We start from the raw sequence: 14,766 nt of genomic DNA, 5'->3' as shown, positions 1-14,766 counted from the left end.
AGAATAATGGCTCAATAATATGAATTGTTATGTGTGCAAGTCATTATTTAGCAGGTTTGGCTCCATTACCCTGTTTGATTAAGGTTGTCGTCATTTTCCAGTTTCTCCAAAATGTTGTGTGCACATGGGTCAGTGGTCCAACAAATATACTCAAGTCAACCAACTTAATGAAGTATAGGATCACGTGGGGCCAATGCCTATTAGATGGTACCAGTAAACTGCAGAGTGAACTCATGCACACATCTATACATCTACACAGGGCCAATCTAGCATCCGCTGTTTGCATGTTTAGTAAGTGATGTGTAACATAAATCAGGAAAGTGAAGAATATTTCCAAATATTATCTACGTGTTCTTATTGAGCTGTTAATTTATAATCCCATAATAACTACCTTATGTGCAGACAGTAAATACATGTATGCTGGATATTTCATTTGTAAAGTATAGCTTACTACAGATGCAATGTGCTTACTATAACCAAACAGTCAACATATATATATATATATTTTCTTTTGGCCATATACGACCAATAGTATTGGATACGACCAATAGTAACTTTTTGTATTATGCACAACACTGTAATTAGTATTCCAACACAAACTCTAGGGATATAGTTTTAGGATTGGAATGTGATAAAAGGTGTTACAAAATGGAGCACACCGAGATGACACATTGCTTTATACATAGACAAACAACACATAAAATACACACCAGTCAGGGTATAGCCTGGATTTAAAACATTGTCCAGTCACTAACTGGCTGCAATTTGAATTTTCTTTCCTTCGTTGAGCAACGTTTTCATTCAGTTACTCTGGTTTTTCTCCCACATGCCAAAGATATACATTCAAGGTTAACCATAAACTCTAAATTTTGCTGATATAAGTGTGTCCTCTGATGTGCCGACACATTTCCCAGAGTTTGCTATGCATGAAAGGCACATGAAGCACACAAATATAAAAGTTGATTAAATGGTTTCTGCAAATGAAAGGATGTATGGAAAAAAAAAACAAAAAAAAAAACAGATGGGTGACAATGCAATACAGAATATATCCATACCAAACTCCTTCTGTCTATAATATGTCTATTTTGTCTTGATTTTGTTTTATGCCATGGTGCTCATAGCACAATGCATTGTATAGATTCATTTACTACAGTACCTCAGTAACTACAACGAGACTGAGCTATACAAAAGCTGCAAAGTGGTCAAGGAAAAACGCATGGAAAAAAATAGGATTGGCTTAAAAAGAAAAAAATCTATAGAACAGAATTTTAGGAAAATTCTAAAAATTCGATGGCCATGTTCCACACAACTGTCCATATTTTTACAGTAAATGCAAAATGAACAAATAAATATCAGTGCAATGATTCACTCATTAACTTTAAATATACAACTCAGTGTAACACAATGAGGGTAGAGTGGTGTCTCTGAGGGAAGGGGTCTACGCTGGCAACCAGAAAGTTGCTAGTTCGAATTCTGTAAATGCCAGAAGTGTTTCCACTCCGCTAGACCCTTGAGCAAGGCCCTTAACCTGAAATTGCTTCGTGATGGGTATGACGTTAACCTGTATCCAGCCCTGCAAAAATGTCCTCCAACTTGCAGGGAAAACATGGGGGCTGGTGGCAGGATTGGCACTCCACCTACTGTTTAAAAAAAAAAAAAGCAAAAAAAAAGCAGTAGCCAATTGCATTGTTGCGTGCAGATGCTCATCTAGTCCACAATCTTCATCTGTAAATCTTCCAAAACGCAAGCAACATTCACCATAAACGGAGTCACAAGAGTGCAAATTGAGCCTGGAACTCCTCAAAACGTCAATCAAACTCTTCAAGTAATTGAGAAATTATATATGAGTAATACCGACGACTGCATAGCTGAGAAATGAGTCAAATTGCCAGACTGCAACTGTTTGGCCCACAAAGACAGCTTACATGCGAATGATTTGACACTATCGTTCAGGGTCCAAAGCAGGTAATAATGATGATGGAGCCTCAAGTTGACTACGCTGAGGTGTTCCATGACATCTGTAAGAAACACTAAATTTCATAGAAAAGATGGATCAGACAGCTGGCAAATGTCTTTATCTTTCAGTCCCATAAAAAGTGCGATCTCCTGCCTTAAGGCAAAAAAATCTCTTCAACACATTTCACTGACTCAACCATCTGGCTTCAGTATAATACAGCAACTCTCCATATTCAGTGCCCATATCAGACAAGAATGAAGTGAACTGCCTGTGGTTGAGACCTCTTGCTCATATAAAATTAACCATCTTAACAACAATGTCCATAACTTCTTTCATTTGTAGACTTTTGCCACACTGCGCTTCCTAATGCAGAATGCAGTGTACGGCAGTAAAAGGCCCAGACAAAAAAGGTGGTTTCGTTTTGCTTCCAATATTACCACAACACCAACATTTTCAGAATACATTGCTGGTGCACCATCTGTTGCCACAGACACAAGTTTACCCCATGGCAGTCCTGCTCTGTTAATGCAGCCTTCCAAATCTTGAAAAATGTCACGACCAGTCGTTGAGCTTTTCATAAGTAATAAATATAATAATTCTTCAGTTACGTTTAGGTTTTCATCAACCCCATGAATGAACACAGCACAGTATGAAGTATCTGTTACACCAGTACTCTCGTGAATCGCTATGAAATATGCTTCAAAACCCTGTGCTGCTGTAATCAGTAGCTGATGAATGTTACTAGCTGATTCAGTAATTCTGCTAGCAACAGTATTTTTGGACAAACTTACGCCTTCAAACAGTTTCTTTTTGTCCGGACAAGTAATTTCACATACCTTTATAAAACAATCTTTTATGAACTGGCCTTCAGTGAACGGTCGCAAAGATTTTGCTATCATATTACAGAGGACAAAATTCACTTTTACAGAATCATCAACTGACTTACTAACATTTGAGAAAAAGGTTTGCTGTTTTGTAATTGATGCTTTCAGTTGCTGAACCTTTTCCTCGTGCAGTTTGCCAGACAATGCACCTTACTGTTCTTGACGCACATTGTACTCCTTAAACACAAAGATAAACTGCAAACAAATGAAACACTGGGCTCTGTCTCCGACCTCCATGACAAAATATAAATTTTCCCCATTTATCCTAGAATATTCGTTTTTTGTCAGCAATCTTGTGCTTTTTCAATGACGAAGACGACATTAATGACTTTAATCAACAATGTGGCGTACAATTAACAGCAAGAACTATACAAAGTAATTTGCAAACGTTGTTTACATAGACTGTTTATGTTTAAATGACGTCGCTGGAAGTAACAACACCGAATGCTGAGGTAAGAAGAATGGTATTTTAATTCTAATCGTTGGACTGGAAACAGTATTGTGAGGAAAATGCTGCAAAGTAAAATGGATTCTAGTGGTAGATTTCGGCAGTTCAAGTAAGTTGTTGTGGAAAGCAGATAATTGTTTCAGGGGCCGCATGTTTGAGACCCCTGTTCAAACACAATTTTCACATAGCAAATGCATGTGAAGAAATAACTTAAAATACCAAAGACATCCTTTATGACCGATTTAACAAAGATGCAGGAACCCAGCTGCAAACTACATTTATGCGGAAATGGCTTAATTTTTTGATCAGCCCTGTACTTCCTCTGATAACAAAAGTGTAAATCAGACTTTAAATGATCTTTGTAGACTCCTATAATTCAATGAATCGCAACTTTGATTGGCAAAATAATGATTCTTTAAGCGGATGCTGGTTCGGTTACTGAAAGTTACTGTCAAAAGTTACAGTACACCTTCCTTTAAAAACTAGCTGAATTCATCACTTCTCTCACACACTCTGAAACTCACTCCCTCTCTGTAACCAAAAAGCTGATGAGCGGCTCTCTTTGGGGAGCTGAAAGCCGAGATCCACTGTGCCAAGCCAAGTCTTGTTCCAGTGACTAAGCTCAGTCAGAGAAGTCTGAAAAGCAGCCATTATTCAAGAAGGGAACCTCAGAGCAAAAAAATCTTGTCAGAAACAGTAATATTTTCCCTACGAATTTGAGAAAAGAAAAAGTGTTTTAAGGAATCAGCTGTTCATTTTGTGAATGGTCACAAGTATTTTGCAATTTTGGTTGCATCATGCATTATTAACAAAATTATAGTAACTATAGTACTGTGGTGGGTTGGCACCCTGTTCAGGATTGTTTCCTGCCTTGTGCCCTGTGTTGGCTGGGATTGGCTCCAGCAGACCCCCGTGACCCTGTATTCGGATTCAGTGGGTTGGAAAATGGATGGATGGATGGATGGATAGTAACTATACAACTAAATTGAAATAACAACTACTTATGAGCTGGTGTTTTACTAAGGCAACAACACAGTTGGAGCAAATTCTGAGTATTTTTTTTTTTTTGATATATCATTAAACTAGTAATTAACACCAGCCAATGTTTAACATAGTATTCATTATGCAAAAATATACTTGTTACTAAATATCTATTACAGTACAGTTGTATAATGTTAATTTGCTCAAATTAAATAGAAGGAAGGCTTTGCAGGACTCTATGCCTTACCTTGTGATACTTTGTGAACTTCATAAAAGGAGTACAAGTGAGATGCAATTGATAAGATCACATAAAGACAGATCTCCCAAGGTGGCAACAAAGTTGTTGTCTTCTGAAATCGTGGTCTGCTCTGGATCAGCATTGTTTACTGTCACTGTTTGTGTTCAAAATAAAAACAATGAGAAACAAATAAAGAGTTCATTACCGTGGGGTTTATTCATTAACAATCTAATTTAATGCTACAAGAATTTCTTCTGTACTGAAAGCAAACAACTGCACGAAAAAAGTATAAACAGTATGAACATACAATGGATGCTGTATACTTTGCTCAGCTACAGACCAAACTAGTTGTCTCCTTCACTTACAGTGTTCACATATGAAAGTATTATGTAAGGAGGCAGAGATTCCAAGGGTTGCACAAAAAAAATTGCTTTTTTTAGAAGAAAATATGCTGATGAGCAGCAATGGTTAAGGGCTACATTTGTGCTTTTACTAGGACTTTTCAAAGACACATTTAAATTTTAACACAATGAATTCAAATCATAAAGATGCCCTTGATAAATAATATTTCAAATCAGAAACTGAAAAAGTCCAGAGGTTAATACAAAACAACAGGCATATAAGAACATGTGTTTCTGCATTTATGTAGTTTCAAAATTTTGCACAAAGCTCAGCTACCTTCATTCACACCATTTGTGCACCATTTCTTCTTCTGTCGGAAAATGCTTCCGGTTTACTAGTACAGGAAGAATTAGAGGACATCTATATCTAGTAGTAACTGAGCTTGACAGTTTCTTCCTCAGTTTGGCTGGAAAGTAACACCCTTATTTGAAATAGCAAACTTTGCAAAAAGACAGAAACAAACATTGGCAAAAACAATACCCAAGGCTCTTATGATTCATTCACTCTGGACCACATTAAAATGTTATGTGATGTAGTTGCTATGCTACCAATCTAAGATAGGGTGAAATCTAAGCAATCAGTGTAGACCTCCGTGTTAACGATTATAGTGCACCATCTATTAGAATGTATCTTGTAGTGCGTTCAACTTAATAAAGGGATAAGTGTCTGTGTATCTGTGTGTCTGTCCAGTTGCTATGTCTCTGTCATTCCAACAGTGGGCACAACACAAACATTTCTCTCTATTATAATAAAAAAATCCTGGGACAACACGAGACTTTTTAGCCTGGGACAAGACATGACTTTTTCAGAGATACTTTCAAGTCCTGCAAAACGAGACTCTGTGCCAAGAGATTTAACCACGCCCTCAGACGGAAATAAAAGACAAAGAGTAGATGACAAAGTAGAACGTTGTAAAGAATTCAAAAATGTTGGCACGATACACATGCAGAGCAGGTTAGAGATAATGAAAGTACTAAAACTCTGAGAAAAGTGCTATATAAATGTAATGAATTATTATTATTATTAAAATTCGAAAGTCTTGAGAAAATGATAGTAAAGATCGCATTAATGCAAACAAAAATGGAAATTATTACTCGGTGAAATAACGGAACAGCAAAAAGAGATCGAATATATTTTTCGGATTTAAACTTTAAGTCGGAGACCTGTAGATCGTCTAATTTGTGTTCCCATCAGGGAAAAGTAGTGTTTCTGTAGCACAGGCCAGGGGGGTTGGCGAGCAAAGCGAGCAGAAGGCAAAGGTGGATATGACTATCATAGAGCTTTGAGTGCATATTGCAGCTTAGCTCACAAACAAGCATACACAGTAAAATCCACATTTCTTAAAGGAAATTCTGCACAATACAGACAGTATATTTTAGAAAGAGTAGTTTTTTCAGCTGAGAACAAAGCTAACTGGTAATTCTATTTTTATGACAATATACTTCATGGGAAGTCCTTTGGTTTAATTCTCCCATAAACTCTACAACACCCTTGACTACAAACTTCAGTTATTTGCAAAAGCAACCAGTCCATGAAAATAATCCAGCTATAAAAATATTCTTTTTAATCAATGAATGCCAAACATATTAATAATGGTTATTAATGATAACCTTTTCCATTTGTTCCTGTAAATACTACCGGATGTTTTATTATATTTCAAGATTAGCACAGAACGTAACACTGCAAACCCATATGTTCATTTAAAACCTTATTGTAACTCCGCTATATCTGAAGGGCAGGCACCTTAGTAGTTTCCTAATCAGTTCTGCTCATTAACTCTATTTGGACTTCAAAACTAGGGCCTTGAAAATTACCAGTTAATAAGTGGAAAAGTCGGCTATTAAAAATTACATTTTAGCGCAAGTACTCACTCATAGAAAATGGTGACATTTTAGACTTTAATCAACAGAATGCTATATATTTTTTTTTACTTTGAGGGAATGAGTCTTTCACACCATAAATGACGTCTTGTCTAGGGTTTCCACCTCATACACGGTGTTGCTTTTAGGGAAAACAATACAGCCAGGCTTGAATTGTACTTGCATTTACCAATGATGGGTAAAGACTAAAGAAGGGTCAGCAAGGCATGATGAAACGACAAATCTCTCGCTGTCTGCAGAGACATCAAAGCTAAAGTAATGAAAAGAAACAAAGTGCGGGTAGGTAAGCTTTTGCACAAAAGTGGGTAATGATGTAGTGAAGAGTAGTTCACAAACAGAAAGCTGCACAAATGGCTACCTTATTTGCATACCACTTCATGTAGTTTTAATGATAAATCCTTTCCATCTGATCTTGTTCTGCTTTCTTCAGTTTTGATTAATAAGGTAAAACAATAAAAACACATCAAAATGCAAATAAAAAACACACGTATAATATTCTTTCTTACAATTATGCTGTTCCAGGAAGAAATTTGGAAAAGGTAAAATCGTGTAATGATGCACACAGCATGATTCAGTAATGTGTCACTACAGACACTTAATATTTTCAGTTCAATTTTAAACATTCAAAACTTTAACACATATTTGGATATACAGTACATAACATTTCAGTGTGAATGAAACAGCTCTAATTTGAACTGTAACTGATTTTCATATTACAATTCTTGCAAACTCCATGTTTAATATCAAGCTCCTTTTTTCCTGCAATTTTGTGAAAATCAAAATGAACAGAAGTATTTAACAAGGATAACACATTTTCTATTTCTGAAGGCTTTAAATGTAAAGGGTTGCCAGAACTTCTGATTCTGATCACAGGCTACTGATAGATACACAAGAGGTGGGTCAATGCACCGTCTATGGGACATGAGAAGCAGTGGATTTTGTTATGCAAGTACAAAAACAGACAAATGACATGACCTTAAAATAAAAGGAAAAAATGTCACAACTTTATTGAAAAACTGGGAGAATTAAACACTTTTCTTTACATATATAAACTTATTTAGAAATTAATTTTTATCTCATTTAATTTTGTATAGGTTTTCTGTACCTTTTGCAAGCCTGAGCATTTGTTAACAATAACAAGTGTAACATACGTGCATCTGTACATCACTTAACCAAAATAATATATTTGGAGATTTTATGAAATATAAAATATCTGCTATGTTGTTTCCAGAAATGTATCTGCTTTTTTGAAGACCATCTTCATATGCACAATAATGATTCTTGAAACTCATACTAAATAGGCACTTAAAGAAAATCTAAATCAAAACTGTCTTTTATCAAATTCCCAACATTACATTTTTTACATTTTACTTGCAACATGGCTAATAGATCACTTTAATGGACAGTAGAATAGATAAAAAGTTAAACTGTACACCGACAGGCTGAAGATTCAAAAGACCCTGCTACTTCACTAATAAACTGTAAACCTTGTGCATGACCTGCTTGGTTGAGTTAGAGAAAAGCCAAGCAAAATGACACCTTTTATTGGCTAACTAAAAAATTTGTTGAGTTAGCGAGTGATACAGTAGAAGTTGTATTCATTCGCCCTTTAAGACACATCTTATCTAGATTCCGTATTACCTTTTAATGAAGCTGTAGTATAGTTCGAAAAAGCAGTCTTGTCATTTTATATTTACAAGAAGCATTATGCATAATGTCTTTAAACAGGGACACTCTCAAAAAAGGCATGGGAGTTACACAGTCGACACTATATGTTACCAGTAAGCTGAAGTGATAAGGAACGACTTAAATCATTGGTTTTAATACCGCGGGAAGACCTTCATATCATAAACCTCTATTAAAACCTCGTCACAGTATATACATTCACATTTTTAGCATTAACTGATTTTATTTTATCATATTACTTTGTGCTTTATGTGCTCTTAATAAACAACAATACTCCTTCATGAGATTTTCATTTAAAGTGTTCTCATGTCGCCAGTCAAACGACATTTGAAAATACCAAAATTTCAGAAGATGACACTAAGGTCCAAATGGGGATAGAACGGGAAGTTTACCTCAAAATATGTGGAGGAGGAGCCTGAAAGTCGAGCGTGTGCCGGGCGCTCTGTAGAATCAAATGATTTACACATTCAGAAAGGAATTTTCAATGGCAATGCAGCCACAGTAAATAATATTTTGCAGACAGGTTAATGGCTGTTTTTTCATATAAACTATTACGCGTGCGTTACACATACTCACATTTACATTAATACCCCCCGAATTTTGTTAACAGTATCAATGTACTCACAGCGAAAACGCACGGCTCGACAACCAGGATTCGCTTCCTCCGGCAACTTTGAACACGATACCCAAACAGCCGCCTTATTTTTCCATAGGACTTTTCGATTGGCCAAATCAGTCACACGGTGTTATCGTCCTCTCTCGGATTGGATAAAAAGTTGTCAATTACAAAAGCCGCTTTTTTCGCAAACAACTTGCCAGCCACTGATAGCGAACTTCGGATCACAGGATTTTTTTACGTAGCTCCTTTCTTCAGGAAAAGAATTCTTAAAGGGCTGTTCACACTTGAAATATCCCATTTATTTTTGTACGCACGAAATAGCAATATAATGTCTTTGGTGGTCAGTATATGGTACGAAAACATTTTTGTTTTTTCTTGTTTTAAGTCATTTTTCTTAAACTTAAGTGAAATGTTACTGGGATATTCATATTTTAATTAAAATAGTGTGACTATTTAGTAAACCTGTCGTATTTGTGTACGTTTGTTGTTTTCGGTTTGCTCATTTCATAAAAACATATGCTGTACACGTGGGGTTCGGGTTTCTCTCTCGCTTTATTTTTTTAAATTACAGTATTTTACAGTCTGAAATGCAGTATCCAGGTTATGTTTCAAATGTAGTGCTGTACTAGTCTAGAGCAGTGATTCCCGAGTTCAGTCCCTGGGGGGGGGGGGGGGGTCCCCTATGGCTGCAGGTTTTCATCCCAACCAACTTTAATTTTTTGAGCTCCTAACCCAATTTTAAAAAGCTGTCGTTACCCCGTCACTGTGTTTACAAAAAACTGGATTTCTCCTTTTTTATTAGCAGACACTTTTGTATGCTACCTAATTTTTTTATCTTTATTTTTAGGAATTTAATCATGATTTTCCAATATTCCAGGGTGGTGTCTTGCCCCGTTTACTAATGAACACGTTAGTGGGCCTGATACTTAAGCAGCTGCTGCCTATAACCAGTCTGTGTTGTGTGTCCTAGCGTCTGCTCAGTTCATTGTTAATTTTCATGATTTGAAAGAAATTAACGGAGAAAAAGGGTATATTAATATAAAAAAATCACAAAAGAGAGAAGTGCAATAGTAAAATTCAGATGGTTTTAAATGTATTATAAATGTAAACCTCCTACTGCTATGCTTTTTTGAATGTAGAATATGAGAAGAAAAAATAAGACTAGGTAATTAAATAATGAGATCACCTGAAGGTAAAATGACCGCTTGTGAAATGGGTTGAGACAAAAAACTGTAGCCACCATAGACTTGGGAACCTATACATGTATTCACGGTACTAGCTAACACACTGATGCTTCAGACCTCTAAAATAGTGTTTCTCAAGTTTAGTCCTGGAGACCCCCCCCCACTGTGGGTGCAGGTTTTAATCCCAACCTGCGTCCATTTTTAATTAGACTCAAACCTCAATTAAGCAAGCTGTTATTTCCCAGTTTCTGTTTTTTTTTTACTCCATCCAGAAGTTACAAATTGGATACATTTATTTACAGAATGAAGCACAAATTAAGGCACACAAGTGGGTAATAGTGAATTAGACACCCATGAGCATACTGCCATTGTTTGCACTGATGTCTACTCAGCTTCTTGTTAATTGTCTGTAGTCTAATACAATTAAAAATCTCCAAAGAAAAAGGGAATTAAGCATTTAATGATTCAGCAAAATATACAATTATTTCTTATATATGTGGATTACACTACTGCACTCTTCTGAATGCAAAATAAATAAACAATGAGATCATTTAACAGTAAAATGACTCATTGGTTGAGAAATTGGTTGGGATGAACACCTGCAGCCCCAGGGCCACCCAGGACTGAAGCTGAGAACCACTACTCTAGTGATATGGGTGCTATCAGTGCTAGGTAGTATATCTCCATGCCAACCTTATTCAGTGATTTGGTAAAGATAGAATACCCCATGAGTGAGTGGCAACCCTTCCATGTTTGGTCCCAGATCTGCTTCTGGGGATAAAATCCTGCTCCTTACAACATATTGAATCAGGGTTTTTCAGAAAATGGATGAATACTGAAGTCCTTCTATTATTATCTATACCAGGGGTCCTCAATCACAGTCCTGGAGGGCTGCAGGTTTTTGTTCTAACCCGGTTTCTTAATTTGAAAGCAATTCTTGCCAATAATTTAATTTCATGGCTTGTTAGTGCTTTAAGTCTGCTATGTCAGGTCATTCTCAAGTCCTAGATTTTCTTCCCCTTTTCTATGGATATCATCCAAATGATTTGAAGGCTCAAATAGAGGAGTAATTCTCTGTCCTTCACTTTTTTCTCTTCACTTCCCTTCCAAGTATTTAATGAAACCCAATAGTTGCATGATAAATACACACAGAGGTGTAAATGGTAACAAGTTAAATGGAGAAATGCTGGTCTCTTTTGTCATTTGCATGTTATTGCTAATTAGGAGCAATTAAAAGCCAAGAATACAGCTGTTTAATACTAAAATAAGCAATAAGGGTTCAAAATCTTAATGAGCAAGACCACTAAAGTGAAGCAGAAGTGTGACTTGAGCAATAAGGGCTTCTTATTTAGCAATTGGTTTGGAGCAAAAACCTGCAGCCACTGTGGCCCTCCAGGACCGTGATTGAGGACCCCTGATCTATACCAATGAACACAAAATAGGATTTGGTGCTCAAGAAAGTAATGTAACATTTCCATCGGTTTTCTGAACCCACTTATCAAGAGGAGGGTTGCAGGAAAGCTGAAGCCAGACCTTACATGCACAAATACATGGGCCAATTCAATAACGCCATTGCACCTAGCCTGTATGTCTTTGGGAGGAAACCCACACAGAGACGGGGAGAACAAGCAAACCACATAGGGTGCACCGTAATGTAACTTCCATCCATCTTCCTAACTTGCTTGTCCAGGGTAGGTATGCGGGTAGCTGGAACCTATCCCAGTATGTATCGAGTACTATACACATGCAGGGTGAACTTATTACACACACAGGCCCTTTTGACAATGCCAATTCACCTAACCTGCATGGCTTTGCACTGTGGGAGGAAACCCATTCAGACATGGTGAGAACATACAAATTATACATGGGACGCACCTTGATGTAAAATCGTCCACTACTGCATGATTTTGAAGGAGCAATGTTTTTTTTTTAATTTAAGCAAATGCTCAAGGAAACATTTGTAGAAAATCAGCATGAGTATGTTTACGAATGTGCAGAGAAACCCACCTACCCAAAAATAAACAGCTAGTATGTGAAGTTCCCAGTTATGGTCCAACGTCTAACACACCATATTTTATTCTGTCTCTTTCACATTTTTGAATACTTTTGCCTAATTGCCTGCCTTGTGAATAGACCTCTTCTTTTTTAGATTACTATTTTGGACTACGACTTAAAGTAAAATATGTGTTTTGTTTGTTTGCTTTTTTTTAGGACTCTTCTAGTACAGTTCACGTGAATCTTCAACCCTGTTTTAACTTCTGCTGCCCATGACAAAGCATCACTCAGTTCCTACGGTGTTTCTCTGGGTATAAGCTGATGTAATAATGTCACACTGAATTAGAATACACCTCTGAAAACTGTTGAGCACTGTGGGCCTGATAGTAACAACTCCTAACAGTAAGTATTTTGTTCTCCTGTCCTGTATACCAGTAAACTGACTGAAGGCATCTCTTGAAATGTCCTGTAAAATGCAGAAACTAGTTGTTTGAGTGCAAAGACTTCACCATTTCAGGAGCCAGAGCAAACAATATTCTCTTGGTAAATGACTACAATGCAATACTAGATAAGTTTCAGCACTCCCAAGCATGTATTTGTCTGGAAAATCAAAGGAAAACCATACATGACCAAAGAAAACAGTCATCTTAAGATACTGAAACTAAGTTGTCATGTCTTGGGTCCACAGCTGTTGGTTAACTGCTCACTTATTTAATAAATATGTTGAAGAGACTGCTTTTTCTTACAAAGGTGGGTTGTGCCCTCATCACAAACAGGTTACACTTTTTATTTGTAAGGGTTGTGCCATTTTGGCAGGTTGAACCTTAGATGTTTACAGCAATAATCTGCCCATTTCCCAATATGTGTCCGAGGTTCTTAGTTTCTACATTTCCAAAAAGACATTTGGTAGTATTAATGTGTAGCCTTACAGTTTGTAAGGTTGCAGTTCGGAGCTAAAAAAAATAACCTAAAACGCAGGTGAAAATAGACATGGAGCTGAAACCACTATAGCACAGGGGGTTTGTTACATTACACATCACTAGTGAAAGGCACTTTCAAGAGTTAGGTATTAATGATTCATTTAATCACATATAAATATAACTGTTAGTAAAAAGACAACAAACAGTAACATCACATTTGACAGGATACAAAAACTTAAGTTGTTAATATTTTATGTATAACTTTCGGAAATGAACAAGTATAAACATTTATACCATTAAAACCACCTTGTTTGTTAAACTTTGAGCATGTGGTGTAGGTAAAAAGATAAAATTCCCCCTTGGGACAAATAAAGTGCCATCTCTCTATCTAGGGTTCCACAAAGTGTTCAAAAACAAGGACTTGCTGAAGCTAGCAGTCTGACTGTTCTAGCAATTAGGTCCTGGCTTTGCTCTCTCTCTACCTCACTCTGCAGTTAATCACATTGTTTGAACTAATCAGATACAAGCCATCCTGGTTTTGTCTTTAGGACACAATGGCACTGCATAATAGGCTTCTATGCCAGTGCAGGAGGTGCCAGTGGAATGGGCTTTTCTCATCACAAGTTTGGGCTGTTGTAAGGATTCAGATATACTCCCATCATCACCTGAATTTCAGAGAGGAATTAGGAATGACTTTAGAATTGAAAAAAATGTTCTTGTGTTTGTTGTAAAGTCTATAAAAGTGGCAAAATCATGCACATTTCAAGTAGAAAATACAAAAAACAGACTAGCAGGTTCTTTTAATGTACTGTATGGTGAAATGAGTAACATAGTCAGAAAATGTGAGGACCTTACTTCTCCCCTTGACATGGCAAAAAATACAAGTGCTGCCAAAACATGTAAATAAAATGTACTATTATTATTATTATTATTAATACTCTTCCACTGTACATTCATCTAGAAAAACAAAAATCATCCTTACTATCCAGTTTTGAAGGATAGCCATAAGGGATTTAAAGCTCTATTGCAGTACTGTACTGTATATACAGTATATCTCCACCCTTGAATGTTGGTTCACTGCAAAAATGTTAAATATCTGGACCCAGAATTATGAAAAGCCACACTAAGCAATTGATTGTGGTGGTAAACTCGTAGGATAAACAGGTCCACTTCACTTCAAATCCCATAACAAACCTTTTATTTATAGACATGGAGTCCTCTCATTACCTACTGCTAGCAGTAACTGCCAGTGTCAGAACATTGCCCCACTGCTCTCTTCACTTAATTAAGCATAGATTTGTTGGTTGGTCTTTCAGGATGATAGTTAAGATATCCAGGTTTATTTCAGGCAGAAACATTTTTTTCCAGGTTTCAAGAGCTCTTTTGACGTGGCAAGTATGTTGGGGTGGTCTCTCACAGTGGTTAGATCCCAGTTCAGTTCTTGATTGATGTTCCTTCTATATGGAGTTAGTATACATACGTTTCCTTCCAAAATACAAATACATGTGATTGAGTTGATTTGGCAGTTGTGAAGAGGTCAACTGTGACTCAGTGTGGACGCGGAAATGGACT

General features: G+C 36.6%; 1 protein-coding gene across 4 annotated transcripts in view; it reads right to left on the bottom strand.

The window, feature by feature from the left end:
* hhat (hedgehog acyltransferase) overlaps nucleotides 1–9,176 on the bottom strand; it is a 322,107-nt gene extending 312,931 nt beyond the window's left edge. For 2 of the 4 annotated variants that reach the window (XM_051919631.1, XM_051919632.1), the window contains exons 1-2: nucleotides 9,102–9,174; nucleotides 4,518–4,662 (exon numbers count right to left, since the gene is read on the bottom strand). In XM_051919631.1, the coding sequence (XP_051775591.1) occupies nucleotides 4,518–4,650 (133 nt within the window). In that variant the 5' untranslated portion in view covers nucleotides 4,651–4,662; nucleotides 9,102–9,174. Of the gene's footprint in view, nucleotides 1–4,517; nucleotides 4,663–9,101 lie in introns of all 4 variants that reach the window. The other 2 variants (XM_051919634.1, XM_051919633.1) reach the window with 2 other exon arrangements.
* Between the last annotated feature and the right edge of the window lie 5,590 nt (nucleotides 9,177–14,766).

Source organism: Erpetoichthys calabaricus, chromosome 15 (assembly GCF_900747795.2).
Source record: "Erpetoichthys calabaricus chromosome 15, fErpCal1.3, whole genome shotgun sequence".
NCBI classification, from domain to species: Eukaryota; Metazoa; Chordata; class Cladistia; order Polypteriformes; family Polypteridae; genus Erpetoichthys; species Erpetoichthys calabaricus.
This window is presented reverse-complemented; position numbering and strand designations above follow the sequence as displayed.